General features: G+C 39.2%; 3 protein-coding genes across 4 annotated transcripts; 1 reads left to right on the top strand and 2 right to left on the bottom strand.

Annotated features, from left to right (window-relative positions):
• Nucleotides 1-360: 360 nt before the first annotated feature.
• Nucleotides 361-7,003, bottom strand: creld2 (CRELD disulfide isomerase 2). Its single transcript, XM_084711150.1, has 10 exons — nt 6,629-7,003; nt 6,384-6,466; nt 5,848-5,958; nt 5,210-5,301; nt 4,006-4,182; nt 3,792-3,890; nt 2,740-2,823; nt 2,514-2,609; nt 1,107-1,247; nt 361-719 (listed from the first exon to the last, which is right to left on the bottom strand). The coding sequence occupies exons 1-10, from the start codon at nt 6,773-6,775 to the stop codon at nt 661-663; spliced, it is 1,089 nt and encodes a 362-aa protein (XP_084567276.1). The 5' UTR covers nt 6,776-7,003; the 3' UTR covers nt 361-660.
• A 494-nt stretch (nt 7,004-7,497) lies between these two features.
• alg12 (ALG12 alpha-1,6-mannosyltransferase) lies at nt 7,498-11,645 on the top strand. The gene is made up of 9 exons (XM_084711149.1): nt 7,498-7,716; nt 8,501-8,633; nt 8,730-8,903; nt 9,015-9,209; nt 9,300-9,404; nt 9,530-9,752; nt 9,989-10,158; nt 10,957-11,032; nt 11,134-11,645. Exons 1-9 carry the CDS (start codon nt 7,501-7,503, stop codon nt 11,375-11,377), a joined length of 1,536 nt encoding a protein of 511 aa, XP_084567275.1. The 5' UTR covers nt 7,498-7,500; the 3' UTR covers nt 11,378-11,645.
• A 1,040-nt stretch (nt 11,646-12,685) lies between these two features.
• zbed4 (zinc finger, BED-type containing 4) lies at nt 12,686-21,703 on the bottom strand. Of its 2 annotated transcripts, XM_084711063.1 has the most exons (3): nt 21,547-21,703; nt 17,271-17,505; nt 12,686-17,072 (listed from the first exon to the last, which is right to left on the bottom strand). In XM_084711063.1, exons 2-3 carry the CDS (start codon nt 17,310-17,312, stop codon nt 13,527-13,529), a joined length of 3,588 nt encoding a protein of 1,195 aa, XP_084567189.1. In that variant the 5' UTR covers nt 17,313-17,505; nt 21,547-21,703; the 3' UTR covers nt 12,686-13,526. The 2 variants fall into 2 exon arrangements, with proteins under 2 accessions (XP_084567189.1, XP_084567188.1); XM_084711062.1 differs by having other exon boundaries at nt 12,686-17,505.
• Between the last annotated feature and the right edge of the window lie 733 nt (nt 21,704-22,436).

Here is a 22,436-nt window from a genome sequence, read left to right as displayed (position 1 = left end):
TATGTGTACATTTCTGTCTTAGACAGTGTTCCTACTTTTTTGGAATTGGGGTGTTTATTAATTTTTGATTGTATTTTTTTTAATTCTTGCTTTGGTAAAATGAATGAGAAATATGACAACAGAATTGTTTCATTTGAAACATTTGGTGTAGATGAAACACCAGAACAAAAATCAAGCACTTTTCATGGACTATATTCAAATTCAAATGTATTCCAAGCCCTGAAAACATTTATTAAAACACTTCAAATTAAAGATTTTCCCTGTATAATTTAATTTAATCCACTGTCCTACACTTGGCTGTTAAGAATTAAAAAAAGAAAAACTGAATGAAAAAAACCCCACACATTTTACTGACATGGGTTTATCTTAAATTTAACACGATTCACCTTTATTGAAACACCTTCAATTTTAAAACCATACAACAAATAAAGACATCAAGTGGTAGTTTGAGCACACCAGAGAAAAGCAACAGTGATCAGTGTACTGAGAGCATAAAATGTCTCTTTTTTTTTGTCCTTTAAATCCACAATCCACTGCTGGAGCTGCTTTTGTTTCTTCTGAGTGCGGTCGGTACATTAAGTGCATGTAGTCGACAATTTAAGAACGAGCGGCGTCAGATGTGCAGGAATTGATTCGCTCCTGTTGGCAAGAGTTTTTGCATCAAAGCTCTTTGTGTGGACTTGTGGTGGTCTCGGATTCTTCTGTCTCTTCCTCTTTTTCTGATGAAAATGGAAGCACAAATAAATGAATAATTGAATAAAATCACTTTTAATACTGATAAGAAAATTGCTTTCAAACTGTTCATTGATTTCTCACTATTGAACTTTACTTCCATCTACTGGATTTTAAGATGTATTGCATTTATTTCACCAGGCCCACATGCTCTATCTCACAATGTTAATGAAAATTGAAAATAATTGTGTATCTGCTTTGTGATTTCTTTCTGCTAGAAAATTTAACGGGCTGCTCCCTGACCTGTGCTACACCCTTCCACCAACTTTCATAGAAACTGGCCCTTTACTTTTTCCATAATCCTACTGACAAACTGGCAACAACACCAAAAAATGGTGGAGGTAACCAGTGTTTAAACCACCACCAATCCTCACCTGGCTGTGGCGTTTGGACACACTTGCCCTCTTGCTCCTCGTAGCCCCTCGCGCAGATGCAGATGTAGCTTCCTTTATTGTTGATACACTCCTGGTGCTCCTCAGTGCAGACAGGATCCGGCTGGGAACACTCGTCGATATCTGGAAAACACGACGCAGCACTGACACACCGACCTGACTCAAACAGTTTTCTCTTCCGATGACATTACCGCAGACAGGAAGTCGTCAGCAATAAGCGGTAACATGTAAGAGTGATGAAGTCAATAAAACAGAAAAAAGGGCTCAGTAGTAGCACCAACAGGATGCTCAAGCTCAAAGATGAAACAGAATTTTCCATTTTTTAGCTACATTTTGGTCCACAGGCCATTAAAAACACATCAATGAGTGACACATTCTCCACATCCCTCACTATGATGAACATGGGCAGTGTAGTTTATTTTGTTTTGATCACGTGTACCAGAGGTTTTCCTCTGGCTTTGTCTCTGAGGAGTTAGGACTCACAGTTTCAGACTGTGATAACCTCTGACATATAACATCCTGGTGCCATAAATACCAGGTGTGTGAATCATCAAAGGTGCCACAATACAATATAATTCTGATACTTATGTCACAATAAGATATTCTACAAAAAACTGCACTGCACTTTTACTACTTTTTCTATTCATCAGTTCTTATATATTTATGTCTTCTCACACAATATTTTATTTTTTATTATTGTCTATTTTATTTTCTTCTTCTTCTGTCAATTATTACTTAATTTCTTGTTCTTTTTGTAACGGAGCATCTCAGCAAAAGTGAAAAACTTGATTGTCCTCGTGTAACTGCAATAATAACAATATTTATATTGTTGTGATTGAACATTCAGAGTATATGGTGATATATCACAATTTGTTATTTTTATTCAACAACAAAATGTTCCCAAAGAAAAACATCTGTTTTATCTAATAAGATTAAGTTTTCAGTCTGTTTATTTCACTTCAATCATATTTATTGCAGCAAAGTGGAGCTGTCAGGCAGGCAGTCCTGCTCACTGTGACCTTGGCTGACCTCACTAGGAAAAAAACATAAACAGCACCATCTAGTGGAGGAAAAGAGCAATTGATTGTAGTACAAAAAAGGTTTAATTTGCATTTAATAATTTATATAATAAGAGATTGATGTCTGTGTGTCAATAATATTGCCTCGCAAAATACTGTGATACTCCACTGTAGCAATTTCCCCCCGCTCCTAAATACTCACTCATAAATAATGTGCTGTTTGAAGGGTCTCAGTTCCTTATGATGGAGAACAAGTTTGGAAGAATTCATGTGCCAAGGGTCAGTATTTTAAAAACAAATTATTCTAAATTGCTGTAAAGATTTTTGTAGGTGAAATTCAGTATTAATTTAACTTGTGTTTTAGTCGTACCTGTGCAGGTGCCCTCTGTGTCCTGGTACCCGCTTGCACAAGCCTGGCACTTATCAGGCCCGGCTCCAGAGCAGCCGGAGCACGCTTTGTCACAGGCTGTGAAGGACAAATACAACAACTTTCTATTAGATGAACACAACTAAGAAAAGCAAGCGACATATGATTTCTAACTAAAGTTGTGCCCAAAACGTACTTAACAAAATGCTGTAAAACAGAGAGTAATTACCCTTGCAGGAGTAGGAACCTTCTGTGTTAAGGCAGTATTGATCTTCATCACATGGAGAGGGATCTTTGGAGCACTCATTTACATCTATAACACATGAGATGCAGCATTCTTTATGTATTTTATCACATCAGGATGAAAACTAGTCTGGATCAAATCAGTCAGTCAGTCAGTAAAAGGATCATTCAAGTGCAAAGACATCATACAGAGTTCTGCTATTTTTATTTATTTATTTATTTTGATGAAATGTGGTTTCTGTCAAGTCAGGAGGCTGGAGCTGTGCATGAAATCAAGTGCTTGCTTTAGAGATTTTTTTTAAAGCTTTTATAAGAGTGCTGCGAGTTTTTATTTTCTATCTACAGCTGTTCCATAAATTCACCCCTTTAAATTATGATTTTTTTGTTATACATTGGTTCTCACATAATTTTTTAAACATGCAAATTCCTCTCAAATGATACTGAATTTCTCTCATTTTAAAGAATTTAAGGATACTTGGGATTGAATTGATTTTAACTAAGTCTCTAAACTTTAGAATGTTTTATTAATAAACAGTGATGGTAAAAGTGTTTTTTATAATTCCTCTGGTTTCCTTCTGAAGTAAGAAAATTAGATTTGCATTTGTTTTGTAATTACTCCCCCAGTCACTCAATAAATAACACGGGACTATAATGGAACAGTATAGAGTATATAATGAAGACTGGTTTAGAAAATCCTCAACTTTATTGTATGGCAGCTGAGTGAAGTTTTTGCTTTGCGTGGTTTCCAGCATGATTTATTATCTGTTATCACTCCTGAAATTTTTCTTTTTATTTTCAACATAATTTATCACAAGTTTGCTTTGTGTATTTGTTGCATTATTCCCAAAGATCATAAATTTAGTCTTTGAATTCAGTCATAGTTTGCTAAACTCAAATTCTTTAAAGAGAGAAATTCATTTTCAACTGTATCCAGAAATTATTACCCAAACAAAATGACAGAATGATCCGCAGATAGAATCTATTTCAATGTTTTGGAAACCCCACATATTCTACATGGAGACTTCTTCTTCCTCTTACCAACACAAGCCTCCTGATCATCTTCCTCCCAGCCCTCTTTGCACTCGTCACAGTCCTGATTGGTTGCTCCGGTACAGGTTTTACAGGACGAGTCGCATTCTGCGGGACGAATTCACAATCACCACAGATTTACTTTCCTCGTGTGTAAATGAAAGTGAGTGATGTGTCGCAGAAAAAGCTGGTGGCGCAACAGCAGCGACGTGTTGACGTGTACCTGTGCACAGAGAGAAGGTGTCGTTCCTCACTTCGTTGAAGTGGCCGTCGATGCAGTCCAGGCAGAACTCTCCTGTGTAACCGTGGTTACAGCTGCACTTTCCATTCCCTCCTCGAGTCCCGTCGCCATCGCACATCCCGTTTCCATGACAGGGTCTGTCAGAACCCCCGACACAGGCTTCATAGAATAAAATCAGAAAGACAGCACTATTAAAAAATATAACTATTGACAATACTTTTAACATCCACGTCCCTGCCACAGGTTCTAGTGATTATTTTTTTCACTACTTTACGACAGAAACAGAACCACTGTACAACTTCTACACCTTCTCTGTCACAATAGTTACGTTACATTATGTTACATTACATTATTGTACAATATATGAACAGGACTCTGCAGGTGGAACAATTTCAATTTAAGACTTTTAAGACCAATATGAATGCAATTTAAGTCCTATTTCATGTTCATACTGGCAAAAAAGTAAAGAAAGTGCGTGCACAGTCTGCATTAGTGGTGATTAGTTCAATGTTGGTGTTATTTTGTCCTTATTACAGCATGATCAATACAAATATTTCCACAAAACACATTTATAGCAAGACTAAAGTTATGCAACTTTATTAAAGTAGTGTAAACTTCATAATGCAATCAATTTTTGAGACCTGGTGTAGCCTATGTAATTGTTTTTAAGATATTTTAAGACATCTTAAGACCTAAAATTTAGATTAGTGGATTTTACCTGCAGAAACCCCATGACCCCTATACTTTTTCCTGACCTCAATATAGTGTAGTATAATAGTGTTGTTTGTTTAGAATGACATGTTTAATATTTATTTAAGTGTAATTTTGGTCCATTTGATTAATTTTCATTATTGTTTTGGTGGTGTGGTTTTGTTTTATAGACCTTTTTTTTGGGTTATTTTAATTTTCACGTCGAATTTTAAAAGTCATCGCTTATTGAAAGGGTGTACTTGCATTATTATGCTATTATATTATCATATGATAAAATAAGATAATCTTTTGTGTGTGTGTAAATAAATGTAAATAAGTAAACAAGCATTATAAAGAAAATAAAAATAGGAATAACAAACAAGAAATACAAAAATCCTTATAACATTATATCAATGGCATTAAATGGTCATAAAATGACAACTACAGTAGTTCTTGAGACAGGCCTAGCTGTGCTGTGCTTTATGATTTTTCTTACCATTGCAGTCAGGTCCAAACGTCCCCTTTGGACAGCACACTTTGATGGTTTCGATGCAGAACCATTTATGAAGATCTGGGTGTTTCGTTTTCCTGCATTACAACAGGAAACAAAACAGGAAAAGGTGAGGTTTACCACATTTGACTCAGAGAAACAATCTTATAATACAGGAGGCTTTCAAAATTGCAGCTCCAAAATTGCGTTGAGGGGAGGCTTGAAGAATGGACATGAACAAATATCGCATTAGTTATCAAGACGAGATCACAGAGAACAGCCTAAATGTATGTGATTTGGTTAAAGAGAGCTCGGAGATACTGTAGTTTGAGGGAATTTCGCTGTTTTCTGTAAGTCAGAAACTAATAAATGTCTTCTGGCAGGCCTTTTTATGTACTTGGTGTAATCTGAAGAAGAATTTTTGAATTTTTGAGTTTCTATGGGATCAGAAAACATAATCATGATCCCACAGACATCCAAAATAACCTCAAACTTTGTACTCAATTATACTGGCAGAGCATCAAACTGTCTGTCTTTTGTTTTCAGAAATTTGTTTTACAGCCTAGTGTTAATCAATTGATGATTGCTAACCATCAAAATAAATGTGGCTGACTCTGACAATATTTGCATTAGGCACCACCCACCTCTTGAACCACCAAGTTTCAAAATGATCTTCGTGCTCCTCTACCATACGGTTGCACTCGAAGCTGCTGCTCTCACACAGACCCTCCACTATCTCCATCAGACGGATCTCACTGCAGAGGAAACGATGAGATGCACAGACAGAAGTTTAATAAAGGTGGAAGTAACTGATACCATAAAACGGAGGTATAGAAAAGGAAGTGTAGAAATTAGTTCAAGATTGCAAGATTATGTAAATGCAAGAAAACAAATGGTTACTTCAGGTAGGCGTTGCAAGAGTGGGAAATTAACACACTACACCTGCCTGCAAAATGCTGCAGTTTGAAAGCTTGGCTTTACTTCCAGCCACTTGGGCACAGAGTCACCTATAGATTCAAATGCATATTGCTTATCTAAAACATTTCTAATACCCTTCTTGTGCCAAGTACAACAGCCTGCAACCCTGGCGCAAAGCAAACACAGCTCTGACCAAGCGACTGACTGACTTCTGTGGCAGGGTGACCTGTAGCTTGGACAGGACAGGATGCACCTTCCTCACCTTGTCTCATATTTGGAGAGCTTTCTCTCCTCCCAGGCTGTGTTGCCTCCACCAAAGTTCTGCTTTGCTGTTCTGTCAAAGCCCTAAAATACAAAAACACAGTTACTGATTGTACAGAATAAGGGTCTGATAAGATTTAGGCATTAGGCAGCATTCAATGTAACAGGAAACACTCACAATATAGGAATAATGCATCAATAAAATGAAGAACAACACAAAGGAGAGGTTTACAAATGTCCTACTACCTTGTTGAAGTTATCAGTAATTTGCTGACAGGTAACACAGGCGCCTTTTAAGTCCCTCTTTGCGTCGGTGACTTGAAAAAGTAAAAAAAGAGTTACACAAGAAGACAACAGCAGCAGTGGCCGCAGCTCTGGACCGGTGGACAGCATCTCAGCCTTTCAATTCAGACACAGTCTCACATCAGAACACACGCTTCAGCCACTCGCCAGCAAGATTTCAACTAATATTAAAGTGCTGCACGGTTCGGACACATCTAAATGAGCCGCTGTTAACATTAAATCTAAGTTAGCGTTATCTATGCAAAGCGCAACAAAGTAGTATTTACATGCCGGGTGTAGTGAAAAAACGGTGCGGTTTTAGATTTCCGCGTCAGCCTCTTGGTCCAATTGTGGCTTGTGCTGATTGGCTTGATTTACCCGTCAATCAATTGCAAAACCAATCACAAGCCGCCACGCGCGGGACAAAAAGGTCCTTCCCCACGTGGAAAATTCAGGAATTCTAGAAGTAAATATTTAAAATTATGTATTTCTTTTACTTTGGGGTGACGCATCTCCAGACAATATAATATGGTAGCATTACTACCTTAATAAGAATATATAAAATAATATTTTTTTTTAGCGATATGACAAGTTCGAGTTGAGAAGGTAACCCCAGACCCACGAAAGATCTCGCGAGAGTAAACATGTTAATCCAAATCACGGTCTTTACCTTGCCTTAACCAGACATTTTGTGACACTAAACCTACCCAGAATTTTAAATACATCGTTGTCACATTTAAAGTAATTAATTCGCACAACATGCACAACAAAGAAGCAATCTTTACATATCTCGCGAGGGTTTCGCAAAGTTCCCTTCTAGACTCGAGCTAGAAAACATGTTGAGCCGTTCACTTCCTGTCCTGACCAGAAGTGATGAAATTCTCTCAGCTGTCATGGCTGAAAAGAGGAATGTTTTGGGGCTGCCACTGCTGATTTTATTAATAGCAGTGGCTCTATTGCATTTATCAATTTGTCCGTTTACCAAAGTTGAGGAGAGCTTTAATTTACAAGCGGCACACGACATTTTGTATCACAGACTGAACTTTGACAAGGTAAGCTGGTGTTAGTATAGATGCAAGTATTAGATACTGGCTAACAGGCTAACTATGCACAGCCACAGTGAATGAAATAATTATTATTTTTAAGTTAAACCTTTGGGAAAATGTTACACATCCACGTAGAAAAAACTTGCAGTTGATATGTATTTATATGTTCACAGTTTCTATATTTTTATCATTTGTGGAAGGGGCAAATGTGGGTGAAAGTTCCCAAATTAAAGCTAAATGCACACTTTATGCAATAGAAGCCCATGAAAAATATTTAGAAAATAAATATAAGGAAGCTTTTAATGTTTCATGATGAATGCAGAATTATTTCTGTTGAATTATAAATTGAATTTTTTACTTAAAAAGAATGCTTTGCCATTGGCATATTCACTATTTTTTTCATTTTATTGTTGTTGCATTGTTTTTGTAACCCCAAATCCTCCATAAAAGTGATTTTTCTTTTACAGTGCTATTAATTTTAAGTCACACAATCATACTCCATTGCAGTATGCACTGTTAGCTCATATATAGTACATACTGTATTTGTTCTCTAAAACGTAGGCATTTATTGTAATATTTAACACAACACCAAAAGTATGTAGAAGTATGAGTGCTAATTAAACAACAATTAAGAATCAATAAAACAAGCTCAGCTGATTTAACTGCTGTTTTGGGGTTTTTGACCATGATAATGTTCATCAGCAGATGGTGTTTGCTGAAAAGACATTATCTGTATTGAAGTGTGGCTGTATTTAGTGTTTCTGAGACCAGATCTTCTTCTGTCTTTCAGTATGACCATCATGAGTTTCCTGGCGTGGTGCCCCGGTCTTTCCTCGGCCCCCTGTTTCTGTCCGTGCTCTGCTCCCCTGTTGTGTTTTTGTCCTCTCTGCTGGACGCACCGAAATTCTACACACAGCTGACGGGTAAAACACTGGTACTTTCAAATCCACCGACATGTTAAAAACAATGTTGTCTCTTTGGTTTTACACCAGTCCTTTCTCTTGATGTGTTCTGGGCAGTCCGAGCCTCCCTGGGTGTGTGTGTTATTGCTGCACTGTGGCACATGCAGAGGGAGGTGAGGAGGCAGTTTGGCTCCACAGTCGCAGGGCTCCTCTGTCTGACATGTGCTTCTCAGTTTCACCTGATGTTCTACAGCACTAGGACACTCCCGAATGTGTTTGCACTGCCAATAGGTAAGATATGTTGGTAATAATCAACGTAACATGAAGAGACTTTAAGCTTTATGTTTTTCTGAATTAATGTACATTAGCAGTGACATGACAACGGTACATTTTTGTTCCCAGTTTTGGTAGCATTCACGTCTTGGATGGCTCAGAAACACGGCCGGTTCATCAGCCTCTCTGCTTTCGTCATCATTGTGTTCCGGTCGGAGCTCTGCATCTTCATGGGTCTCCTGTTACTGATATCACTGTTGAGCAGGAGGTTGGGGCTGCTGCAGCTGCTTTACTATGCTGTTCCTGCTGGGATCTTGTCACTGGGTGAGTAGTGAACGTACAGTCTGTGAGCAGTACATACTCAATAAACAATAAATTGTACAAACAAGGTTTAATTTCCTTTGTCTTTTATAGCAATGACTGTGGCCGTTGACACCATCTTCTGGAGGAAGTTGTTGTGGCCTGAAGGTCAGGTTTTGTGGTACAACACTATTCTCAACAAAAGCTCCAACTGGGGAATATCCTTTCATTTACTCGGCTACACTCCCACTTACTGTTTGCTCTTTGTTTTGTATACTATCCCTGAAAATCATCAAGGATGATTGCTATCCCGGCAGTTCTCCTTGACTCTCCTCCCCAGTAAACCTCTCCCTTTCTGTGGTACTTCTACTCTGCTGTGCCCCGCGCTCTGGGCTGCTCGCTGCTCTTCGTCCCACTCGGCCTCTTAGACAGGCGGATGAGGCTGCTGCTGCTACCCACAGTGGGCTTCATCCTCCTCTACTCGCTGCTGCCCCACAAGGAACTGCGCTTTATCGTATACACGTTCCCCGTGCTCAGTTTGGTGGCTGCTCGAGGCTGTTCTTTCATGTAAGTTCAAACGTATTACCCATATTACTTTAATTAAATTGCAGCATGAATTTTTGTTATCGTGGAAAAAATTGACCTATGTACAGGGTAGAACATTTACATTTCATCCAACAGCACAGGAATCATTTGGAAAATGACATTTGCAGAAAGTGGCTATTTTTCAGATATAACATCAAAAGCGTATGAGATTATCTGCTATTTTATGTTTTATGCTTTCTTTTTCCTTTGTGTTTTAGTTTGTGCAACTACCATAAATCCTGGATGTATAAATTGGGGTCTGCGGTTGTGGTTGGCCAGCTGTTGACCAATGCAGCATACTCGAGTATTTGTCTCTACGTTTCCCAACACAACTACCCTGGGGGCAAAGGACTGCAGGAACTACACAGGCTGCTGCCAGCCACAGCAGGTTGGAATCACTTTTAGCACATCTGGATTCGTTTCTTAAGCCATATTTGCACAGGACTAGTGATTATCAGAGAACCTTTATGTGATTTAGAAAATTAGTGACATCTTTAATTGATTAGAATTTACTGAGAATATTCCCCAGATATGATGTCAAGGCTGTGTGTAACATCAATTCATCAATCAGAATGGAGCATCTTTTGTTCAGCAGCCACATTAATCATATAGTTTGGAGTTGTTTTGTACACATGGTGCCTTTGTTACAAGCATAAATAGACATTTGCAGCTCTTTTAGATCAAGTTACAGATGCTTTGTGGCTGTACTTGAATATGACAACATCAGTGCAGCTGGTGTCACAGCAGAGCTGTTGACTGCTGTTCAACATGATATGAGCCAAATTTCATATGTGATCAGTAGTCTGAAACAGAAAATGATTAAGAAAAAAAAAAAATACAACCCCAAATCACCAAAATGCCAATGTTTGGCTAAATATGCTAGGTAACCTGCATTGGGATTTTTACTTTCTAAATTACAGCCATGGCAGATTCACACAGGTTAAAGATCACAGATAAACTCCATAGATATTATAAATTACAAGAGGTACCGTGCTAATGAGTCAGCACTTTAATATTTAATCATTGAAAATGTGGAAAACCTTGATCATATATGCATATAGTATGCTTTTTTTTAAAAAAAATATATTACTCTGTTGTAAAATACTGTATACTAATATAACCAGTTATTGAAAACGTATAAAAGTTTGTTTTCTCAAGTTGTTACACCATGTTGTCATCTCCTCAGATGTCTTTGTTCATATCGACACTTACGCTGCTGAAACTGGAGTTTCTCGCTTCTTGGAGCAGAACAGAAACTGGAGGTTTGTGCAATTTTCATTGTTTTGACCAAAGACTTGTGGAAAACAATGTACCCAACTTTAACACATTTGTAATGCCATCGCTTTTATTTATTTTTTAACAGATATGACAAACGTGAGGACCTGAGTGTCACAAATCCTGAAATCAAAATATACTCGCACCTACTGATGGAGGCCAATGTTACCAAGATAGAGCAACTCCAGGACACTCATCAGCCTCTGGCCTTCATAGAAGGTTACAGCAACATCGCCTTCAACATGTTTCACTTCCCTCCTGTCAGTGTGCGGTTACAGAGAAAAACTGTGCTCATGGAGAGAAAAACATCAACCGGGCCACAAAAACACTGACTTCAACAGGAATGTGTCGGGTTTAGCATTTGTACTATATTTTCTTAGTGACCAAAAAATAAGCCTAAAGGTGACCAAAACAAGTGTTCTCAACAGTTAGATTGGAATGTAAAGGACATTTTTCAGGCATGAAAAGGTTAAAATATCTGTTGAATTTGACTACAATTCAACTGTTGACATGTGTTGCCCAAGCAGAAAAAATGTGTTGCATTAATCTTTTCTGGTGTTTAAGGGATAGTTAGGATTATTTGATGTAAGGTTGTATAAAGTACTTATCTATAGTCAGTGTGTTACTTACAGTAGATGATGGTCAGCACACCCCCTGTGTGGAGATGCAGAGAGGAGTACCAGCATGGGAGCTAAGCAATGAACCGCTGTGGACAGGGTAGGTACCCATATTTTAGACACTTGAGAAAATCATAATCATTTAAAGTGTACTCTCTATTTAGATTATTTTCACTGCTTTACCTTGTTACAGACAGCCTTTTGACAGGAAACTGCTATTATACAAACCAAATATCGCTCTCTCTGAACTAACCAAACTCCATGGGCAAAATCAGTCATTTTACCTCGCAGAACACAGGAGTTGCTTTTCTACCGCTGCCTCAATCTGTTAGTTTGTTTGTGTCATTGTGTGACTTCAGTGTTTTAAAAGGATAGTTTGGATTCACTTAAGTCAGACACTAACACAAACAAACAGATTGAGGCAGCGGTAGGCCAGCAATTCCTGTGTTCTGCAAGGTAAAATTACTGATATCGCCAAAGGACTTTGGTTGGTTTGGAGAGAGCGATATTTGGCTTATAGAACTGTGGTTTCCCAGAAGAAAAGGCTGTCTATTTAAAATAATATATTTTTCAAGTGGCTGAAATATGGTTTGCTGCTGACTCTGTACACATCAGTACATTGGTTAACCTTCATATACAGGTACTCTGTGATTCTCCAAACTGGGGGCATTCTCAACACCATCTATTGCAGCCGATACAGTGACTATGTATAAGTACCTCATACAACCCCACTTTAAAGAATGCAATCTCTCTTTAAAAAGTGGTTCTTTATTCTCATGCTGATGCGTAATGCATCATTTACCACAAAAAGGAAGGAAGTACTATTTTATCCTCTACAGACAGCTTTGTGTTCTTCACCCCAGGCTGTGATTGTTTTGTATTTTATATAGATTTTAAAGATGAATAAAGCAGAGTGGAAAAAAAAAAAGATTCCTGAATTGGACTTAAATTCTGCACATGATCCTATAACTTGTACAGAACACAAAAACGTTAACTGAAAACCAAAAGAACTCCTCTGCAATATTGCATAAGGAAAACCTTTATTTACAAATGACCACAAAATTTGCATGGTTCCAGTCTCAATGCTAAAACATTTATCAAATTAGGTTCAGAAGTCATTTAATATAAAAATGTACAGTACATTGTTTTACTCAATAATAAACCCATAATTTAATCCCCTGGACATAAACTTAAATTGTGCTTAAAGAGACAAATTGTATATTCCAAACAAACTGCTTATTCTGAAAATACAGCAACATTATACATGATCTTATTAAAAACATTTCAGCAAGTTTAAAAAAAAGGTCTATTTCTAAATGACAGTACCATGAGCCACAAATTCACAATGAAAATTAAATAACATTAACTTAAAACATCTTTCTGTCACAGCATTTATTTTTGGGCCATGTTTTCCATTCAGAAAACAACTCTGCATCTATCTTTAATAATACATAATAAAAAAAAAAAAAAAAAAGCATCCTGACGTGATCTTCGCAATTTAACAAAATATTTACAGCATTTTTGACCTGAAGTAGTTTTGGATAAGGCACAAGGAGAGAGTAGACACGGAAAACAAAACACATCAATTTTACAAGCAAACACATTATCACCAACCCCTACAGCTAGAAAAACCCTCCCTCCCTGATACACTTTTTGACTGAGACTTTTCATCACAACAGCTCCAAAGTGTTTAACAGTAGTACACAGAATACAATAAAACCTCCAAATCTGGCCTTTGCATTGAAAATCAATCAGTGTATAAATTGATATTTTACATTTTTGCCCAACAGAAAAACCCCCTTTTCACAGCTATAATGCAACTTGGTCCTTGATAAAGGGTTTTCAAGTCAATGGTCAGCAATGATCAGTACTGAAAATAAATCAAAGGGAGGTTGACCTTGAGGAAGAGCAGACCCTCCAGATTTTCCAGTGGAGGTCTGGGCTGATTGAGGGTACAGTTGACACTAGCTGTGCTGAACAGTGTCTCTGCTGGGACGATGCTGGGAGGGCAGCCCACGTAACGGGCGGCTACTTTGGCAAGATCGGGCCACAGGAACTTTTTCAGGTTCCAATAGTCGAGGGGGTCACAGCTTTGATCAAGTATGTCTTCCTCAAGGTACTCCAGCACTGCCAGCTCTGAGGACTTTGGCTTCTCCTCGTGTTTTATCTTTTGCCGGATGTCGGCCATCAGGGACCAGAGGTTGTCCTTGTTTGAGTGGGAGGCGTTGGATGAAACAGGAGCCTCGTTGCAGCCATTGGGCAGCGAAGGCTTAGCTGCCACTGAGGTAAAAGAGGACCTGTCAAGCTCCCGGATTAGATCTTGCTTACATTGCTCGGCTTCTTCCTCTGTGAACAACGAAGTCTTGTACCGGGGGTCTAGCATGGTCGCCCAGGTGTATCTTGGGTCATGCAGAGTTCCGGACATCCTGCTCACCATGGCTTCCTTTAGAGACTTGAGCATATTGTCTATGCCCACGGTTTCATCAAACAGCAGGTCTATCTTTCTGTTGAGGATGTGAATGAGTGGTATGACTTGTCCCAGAGTGGCAGTGCGGTTGCTCATCTCCCTGTAGGCGACTTCGAAGGGTTTCAGTGCATTGCAGACCGACAGCATCACTTCCCACTGATCACAGCTGATCATTTCCCTGAAATTGCACTCGATCGACATCTCGTCGATGGCTTTCTTCTGTTCCACCAGCCGCTCCAGCATGAAGAAGGAGGTCCTCCATTTGGAAGGGACATCCTGAATCAGCGGGTTCTCTGGCAGCTGGTGGGCCCTCTGGAGCTCGGTCAGCTTCTCCTTGGCCTTCGCTGAGCGGTGCACACGTTCACAGATCTTTCGTGCAATACTCAGAAGGTTCTGAACCATTCTCTGGCTCTTTATGGCTTCGCTAACAATGAGGTCTATAGTGTGTCCAAAACACTGCATGGTGACATGGCCATGGTCCTCCAAGGTGTTTCTGATGGTGTTGTTATCAGTTACAGTGAACCCCTTTTTCAGCCCTGATGAGGTGATCCAAGAATCCCACAGATACTCAAGCTGCTTTGGGATGTCATGCATATCGTGATCACAGTCTATTTGTGAGACACTTAGGAGAGCGGAGCAGTGAAAGTCCTGACCCTGGGGTCTGACACTTGACTCGTATGTTGCCCAGTGGGCGCTAAGGGTCAGGTATTCCCTTGTCTGGCTGCTGACCCAAATACTAGTTGTGAAGTGGACAACACCACCCTCTGCCTCTTTCAGGTGGGTCAGCACAACATCCTTCACCCTTTCGTACATATCTGGTATGGCAGTGCTGGTAAAGTAAGAAGAAGATGGTAGAGAATACTGAGGCTGGAGGTACTCTAGTAGTCTGTTCAGTCCAGCATTCTCCACCATAGCTGATGGCTGAAGATCCAGTGCGAGCATTTCTGCGATAAGTTTGGTGATTTTTTTGGCAACCGGGTGGTGTTCATCAAACCTCTCACGGGTCTGTTCTGTTTCATAAACAGAAGTAGTGTCCATGAGCTCTTGTTTAACTTGAATTTCAGCAGACGGTACATCACCTGAGATAGTATTGTTACTTTCAAGAACGTGTCCATGAAACCTCTGCATGTGCCTGAAGAGGCAGCTCGTGCCGAGGTTCGTAGTCTTTTTGCCTCTGCTAATTGTGCGGCTACAGTGCAAACAAACCACCTTTGTGGGGTCAGCAGGAGAAATAGAGAAATGATTCCACAGTTTTGACGTCTTTTTGCTGAAAACGGGCAGGGTTTGTGGCTTTTTCTCACTTGCCGGGCTCTCAGTTTCTTTGGTTGAAACTGCGTCCGCTGCGGTGAGATTGGTGTAGGGATGAGGGGAGGGTTCCTTCTCATCTGTGCTTTTTTGGTTTTTGAGGACGTCCGGGTGGCGTCTCATGAGATGCCTCATCAGACAGCTTGTACCAAAGTCGCCCCGCTTCCCCCGACTGATGACGCATGGACAGTAACGGCACAGTGCTTTTAACTGGTCAACTGGTGACACTATGAAATGATGCCACACTTCAGATTTCACCCGTTTCATGATCTTCTTGTTTTGCTGGAAAACTGAATGATCCTGATTAACGCTGGGGCCCTCAGAGAGGTCGCATGGCGAGGAAGTTAAGGGTGTATCCTCCCCCTGAGTTTTGAAGGAGAGGTTGAGAGAGGACTCCTGACCTGAGAGATGCATCACCTCATCAGATTCCTCTTTTATATCCATGCTTTCCTCAATGTTTTGGGGTAATTCATCTGATATGGTTTCTGGCGAGGATGGAAGAAGGGGTGATTCTTTTTTTAAGTCCAGTGGATCCTGTAGTTGCGTACGGGACAAAAGTGAGGGCGGGTTTGTGTAGGGTGGAGGAATGTGATTGCCCTGTCCATTTTCCTCAATGACAACCTCTTTGTGGGCCCTCCACATATGACGAATGAGACAGCTTGTCCCTAGATCCTTCCCATTTTTACCCCTACTGAATTCATTCATGCAATGGATGCATACTGCTTTGGAATTGTCAGCAGGCGACAGGTAGAAGTGTTTCCATACAGCTGATCTCCGACGGGAACTCGAGCTTTTGGGGGTTCCAAAAAGACGCTCTGGCCCTCCGTCTGACATGTCTTCAAGGTTGTTTTCATTGGAATGTGAGGATGAGAGTGTGCTGCTAACAGTGTCAGTGTTGGCATATGGTTCTAGTTTTGGTTCGACTCTGGGCAACACTTCTTTGGATGACAGATCTGAATTTTCAGCTGAGGAGGTGGACGGTGAAGTGTTCTTTGAGGCAGAAGAGATAATGCTATTTGTCAAGTCTCCGTTTTTTGGTGAGTTTGGGGAGGGAGGTATCAAAGACGAGGCAAGAGAGCTCGTCAGATTATTTGAGGGTGTGTCTGCTCCATCTTGTAAAAGCACAGTGGGGTGAGCCCTTCGTACGTGCCTCATTAAGCAACTTGTGCTGAGGTCTTTCTCGTTCTTACCCCGACTAAACTCTTTCATGCAGTATAAACAGATTGCTTTGGTACTGTCTCGTGGCGATATGCAGAAATGGTTCCAGGCGGGAGATTTTTTCCTTGGGTTGGTGTTACTCCTCATGGATGACAAAAGGCTTTGAGTGACAGCATCCATGGCAACATCATAAAGGGTGCTTGTGTATCCACTTAGTAAATTACTATACTCATCACCTTCTCTAGTTACAAAAGGGCCAATTGAGCTACCGAATGCTAGCCTTTCATCATCTGGAGTTTCCTCCTCCATTCCATTTGCATCCCCAGTTTCATCTTTGATATGTTGGCTTTCTTCATTACCATTTTCATATTTTTCAATGTCCATATTTCCCTCAGTGTCAGTGTTTAGGCATTTGTTTGAAAGAGTGGGAGAAGCTGGATCAGTCTCACTTGCTTGGTCTGACTCCAGCTGTTTGTCATCCTGAGAAGATAAATGAAAAGAAGGGGGAGAGTCTTTATCCAGTGTTATTGAGGAGCAAGCAGGTGACTTTGCATCTGCAGTCTCATGAGGGTTAATGCTGTAGGACTTAAACACATAGCCATCTTGGCCCTCAATTTTCAGGCACGTCCCTTTTGCCTCTCTTCTTTTACTTTCTATGGAGCCATTAGGTTCACTGACCATATCCTCACTCATGTGAGAGACCTCTTCCTCCCCATCCATGGCAGCAGCCCCAAGGGTTTTTGTAGCGTAGTCAGGCCTGGTTGTCAAATGGAATCAGTTTTTTCAGGTGTAGTCATCGATACTGCAGCACTCAAGCAGGTGTTGTATTGAGTGTGTGGCTGTCTGGGACACGGGGTGCCTGCTTGTCCCTCTCCATTTAGGACTGAAGTAGTTCCACCTCTCTGCACACAACCTACAGAGAAGGAGAGAGGAAATACATCAAAAGGTGTATTCTTCAGAGATAAGAAGACTCCAAAACATCAGGTATTATAGGTACTCTGCAATAACACACAGGCTTAAGTCTTGTTCAGGATGAGAATCAGATGGGACCTCATGATTTGACACTGATTCAGGGGGCTATGAAGCAACTATAAAATGGTTGATGTATCAAAAATTTTGATTTCTGTGCATGACTCATTTTTTTCACTGCGTAGCTACTTGCTACTTATAAAACATAGCCTATTTGTAATGATCCATGATTATTTTAGTTAGACACAACTCTAATGCAGTGTGCCTCTTGTCCAGGTCCTTCTTCCCTTCAACTTCATAAGCTGTGTTTCCACCCCAAGTACCCAGAACCTTTAGTCCCAGGAACTATTTTTAGGGAACTAGAACGTTCCTTCAGCACATTGTTGTTGTTGTTGTTGTTGTTGTTCTTGTTGTATGCTTTTCCACTGGGGTCTAAAGACCTGAGAGAAAAACCTCACTTTGTCATATGTCCGCTGACATATGACAAAGTGAGAGCTGTTTTTACCTCAGTTACCTCATTGCCTGTGACTATACAACAACGAAAATGGTTCAAATGATAGCATATAAGCCAGTGTGTGCCAGTCAGATTATATACGCTCAGCCATCCTCACCAAAACTCAAGAAGTAGCCCAGTTTAGAACATAAACACAATGCACGTTTACATCTGTTACATTTTAGGTATAAGGAACTATAGCCCGGTCTTACAAAATTGTTACAGGTGATGAAGATTTAAATTTCCAATTATTGACTTTTCTGCATCAATTCATAATCTTTCAAAAGCAAACTGCAATGCATCAAGGAATAGATCCCCCCACCCGCCCAACACGTCGTGTACATAACATTTTAAATCAATTTTTATTTTCTAAAACTGCTTGACAAAGCTCTTTATAAAACGTATGGCAATAACATATAGTGTGTTAATGTTAAAAGTCACAACTCCTGCTGTAAAATCACGCTTCACAAATCTCCGCCCATGTTACTGACGACTTTGATTTTCATCTGTAAGCAACTTTGTGGTAATAAACCTGGAAATGTTTGAATTTGCACACTGGCATGCACCACCCCACGACATTATTAATTTTGGCCTCGGTGAGGCTACACTGTGTAATTTGCATGTGCAGGCTCAGTCTGGCCTTTAGGGTCCTCTGGAGGACCTGCATTCATGGCTCACAGCTTACATATGCAAGCAGTCACCTGGGAAATGATAATTATGCATCAGGGGCGGGAACACCTCTCAAAGCCTCTTCCACAGAACTGTTGCTCAATTCGGTCAGCTTTCTGAATAATAACAAACTGTTCTCATCCACAGAATTAAATACTCTCTCTTGTCAGCCAACTGTATGCGTAGCTTTTACTATTATTACATCAATATTTACCACAGAATTATTCACAGTAATCAAACTATTAATGTAGAATTTTCAGTGGTGATTTTTGTGACTTTGCTCTTTAAGGCCAATAACTTCTTACTTATCATGCTTGATTATGTATAACTGCCTCATGACAGAATAGATCTATGCACAACTGAAAATGTGCTACTTCCTAACAAACATGGTGCTTAAATCTTTAAAATATTGAATGTGGATCCATGCATACAGATGTTTGTATTACAGTGAAACCCTCCTGCAGCTGATATCACAGCTCTCATTGAACTGCAGGCGGAAATCAGCTCAGAGGTAGTGACTGGTTGAAAAAGAACCAATGTAGTGACTCATGTTTAGAGACACCCAGTCTACTATGTTTCATTACCAGACCATGAATGCATCATCAGTGCTAACTGTCAAAATGATCCTATCATAATGTCAGTAGGTTTATCTATGTCATCGTTAGACTATCGAGTCTTGATTTGTAAAAATCAACAGATATTTGGTTTTATGCCCTGGCAACCGTAATTTACATTGTCAATATCTTCTTTAAAAAGATAATCTATATGGTATCAAGTGTGATAAAACCACAAGTAAGCCACACTGTGTCATCTCTGAGGTTATTATCCTTAGGCAAGTGGGGATGGAGACAAAATAAATACAGGGAAAATTGCCTCATTTTTGTAATATTTAATATTTAAATTGTGACACTCCTAACATGTATGAATATGACATTTATAAATACATGTAGTAAAGTGTACAAAAAAACATAAATCCAGTTGTCAGTCTTTTAGTTCCACCTAGCTAAACTAATGTAGTCTATTTATCCATGTTTTGATGTGAGTTGCTGAGTTTTGGAAATATCAGCCATAAAAGATTCCATCCTCTTCTGAAAATAACTTGACATATAGCATTTGACCTCTGATACTCAAAGGGCCAAAAAAAAAATTATTTTGAAAAACTCAAAGCAGAACAGCACAATATGGTTAAAAATAATCACTATTAAAAAATATAGATTATTTTGAAAGATATTGTGATAGCTATATAATTCATGATTAGTGGGAATGAGTTCACTGGAAACAGAAAATTATGATGATTACATTTTTGAGATGTCTGTACGAAAAACAAAAAACAAACAAACAAACATGTTTTTATACATCTGGAGAAGAAAATTTTCAAGACCAGGGCATCTCTACAGCATTACAGTGGTTCTTTATAGTACCGTTATGTCACACATTTTTCCCTTATCAAAAAATTGCAGCTTCTGTGATTTGGATATTGCACACGGCCATACTACGATTTTGATCATGTTTCTATTAATTGTGCAGCCCTACACAAAAACAATGCCTCTTTCCAGATATCATGACTCAATTACTCAAGACAATCCACAGACCTTGATGAAAACAGTTTCATGTAGGAATGACTTTCTTTGTAAAATACAGAGACATTGCTTTGTTGAGTTTTTCCAAATTTATTTTTTGGAGATTTGAGTACAAGCTGAGTGCCATAACTTCCATTATATTGGAGAGAAGGCAGACAGCAGTCCATATCTCCAAAACTCAGCAACTACCACCAAAACAGTCTATCTGGATAAATACCACTATAGGCCAGAGGGAAAATATGCATTTTATTTTTCAGGGTGAACTGTCCCTTTAACTACAAAATTTATCTTTACAAAACATGAACGACAATGCAAGCAAGAGCTAGAACAGGGTTAACATTGCACATGATATAGTAAATGAGTCAAGACTATACAAATAAAGTTAAGCTTTGACAATATTTGCCTGAGTACCACCCAAACGCAGTCTAACTTTTAATCTCTAATAAATGCTCAGAAAAATAATCGTTCATTCATCTTAATCCAACCTGTGAATGTGGCCAGCATAACCAATCGTATAATTGATTAATATATACTATAATGATCTTTTATTAAAACGTGATTTAACTTAAGTGGGGATTCAAAAACAAGCAACGTTGAGGCATTTCCTTGGTGAGCAGTGACCGACAGTTTTTCCGGGTTTGGCATTAGTGCTAGTCAGGAAGATGCGACAGGACACCACAAAATTGCTTTCATCTTCACGTAACACACACACATCTATAAATAGTTAAATAAATACCGGCGTTTGGCTTACCCTCGTTAAAAACAGCTAACAAATCCTGAAACTTGTGCGACTCCTATATCAATAAATATTTGATGTTATAGTGAGCCGTTTCTGGCAGTTAAGCTACATCATCAGTAAACACCACGGTGGCTATCCTGGTGCTAACTGGGTTAGCCGCAAGGCTAATAAACACACAAAAAACAACACACAGGTACTACACTTCTGTCACATGGATTCGTAGCACAAATACTCGACACAATTCAACTTCTACAACTACCCCATTAACGTCGTAATGGTCTGTGGAAAGGCGTTTAGTAAAATTTCGGACCACACCACGACAGCTAGCTGGTTAGCTGCCAGCTAGGCCACACACAGGACATACTAGCTAACCTGGCGAGGCAGAACCCAGCCGTGGCAACACACACACGAACCACACGGGATCCGAATCAGACCAGCACTCAGCACGACGTCCTTGCCACATTAAAGCCTCCACAGACCCGTACATATACTCAGGATACTTACTGTGAAGTATGACGGTGTGATCACTAGATTTCGGCTCCTAAACAGTTAAATATGACACATTTGATTGATCCGGAGGGGGGTTCACTTTGTTGCTTTTGTCTCCCTGGTTAGCTAGCAGTTCACGTTCGGCCGAAGCAGCTCCACACAGCGTCGGACGGAAGGAACATGTTTTAATGATGTCACTACTGGGAGCAGGGTCTTCAGTATGGCGAAGATGCAATGCGTTTATGTGTGTCACATAAAACACTGCTTTACTTTGATTTTTCACTCATTAAAAACAGTTACACGAAACTACTTAAAATTTAGTTGGACCGTCTTTAACAAGAGAGAACATGCTTCTTTAGCAGTAAGCATTTAACTTATGCAACATTTTCGCTATTTGTAACTTTTTATAACAACATTTATTATTATTATTATTATTATTATTATTATTATTATTATTATTATTATTTTAACAGTCATCATCATAAGTTATTCATAATGTTATGTTGTCCACCTATTTTAATATTGTTTACTTTGTATAGTATGTTTACAAATGTCCTCTGTGTCCCTGCATGTATGTTCTCTAAAGGTCAGCAAACAAAAAATGTAAATACGCAACTACAAATTGTGCCTTTTCCCTTTTTTGATTATGTATTTACTTATATTTTATATTTAATATTTTCATTAAATCTCTCATCTTCTCACTTGCGGTTGTCCGCCCTTGCATGTGAGCATTTCGCACACTTTTTCATTTTACTGTCAAAATATATGAATTGTGCAACTAGTTAAAAAAAAAAGTAAATAAACTTCAAGCCCCCTGTTTTTTTAAATATATATATGTGTGTGTATATATATATATTATATATATATATATATTTAACCACAAAGGGGTAAGGGCATGTGATGTC

This window comes from Lutjanus erythropterus, chromosome 22 (genome assembly GCF_056507025.1).
Source record: "Lutjanus erythropterus isolate fLutEry1 chromosome 22, fLutEry1.hap2, whole genome shotgun sequence".
NCBI classification, from domain to species: Eukaryota; Metazoa; Chordata; class Actinopteri; order Lutjaniformes; family Lutjanidae; genus Lutjanus; species Lutjanus erythropterus.
Note: the sequence above shows the minus strand (reverse complement) of the source record. Positions and strands in the feature narration are given on the sequence as shown.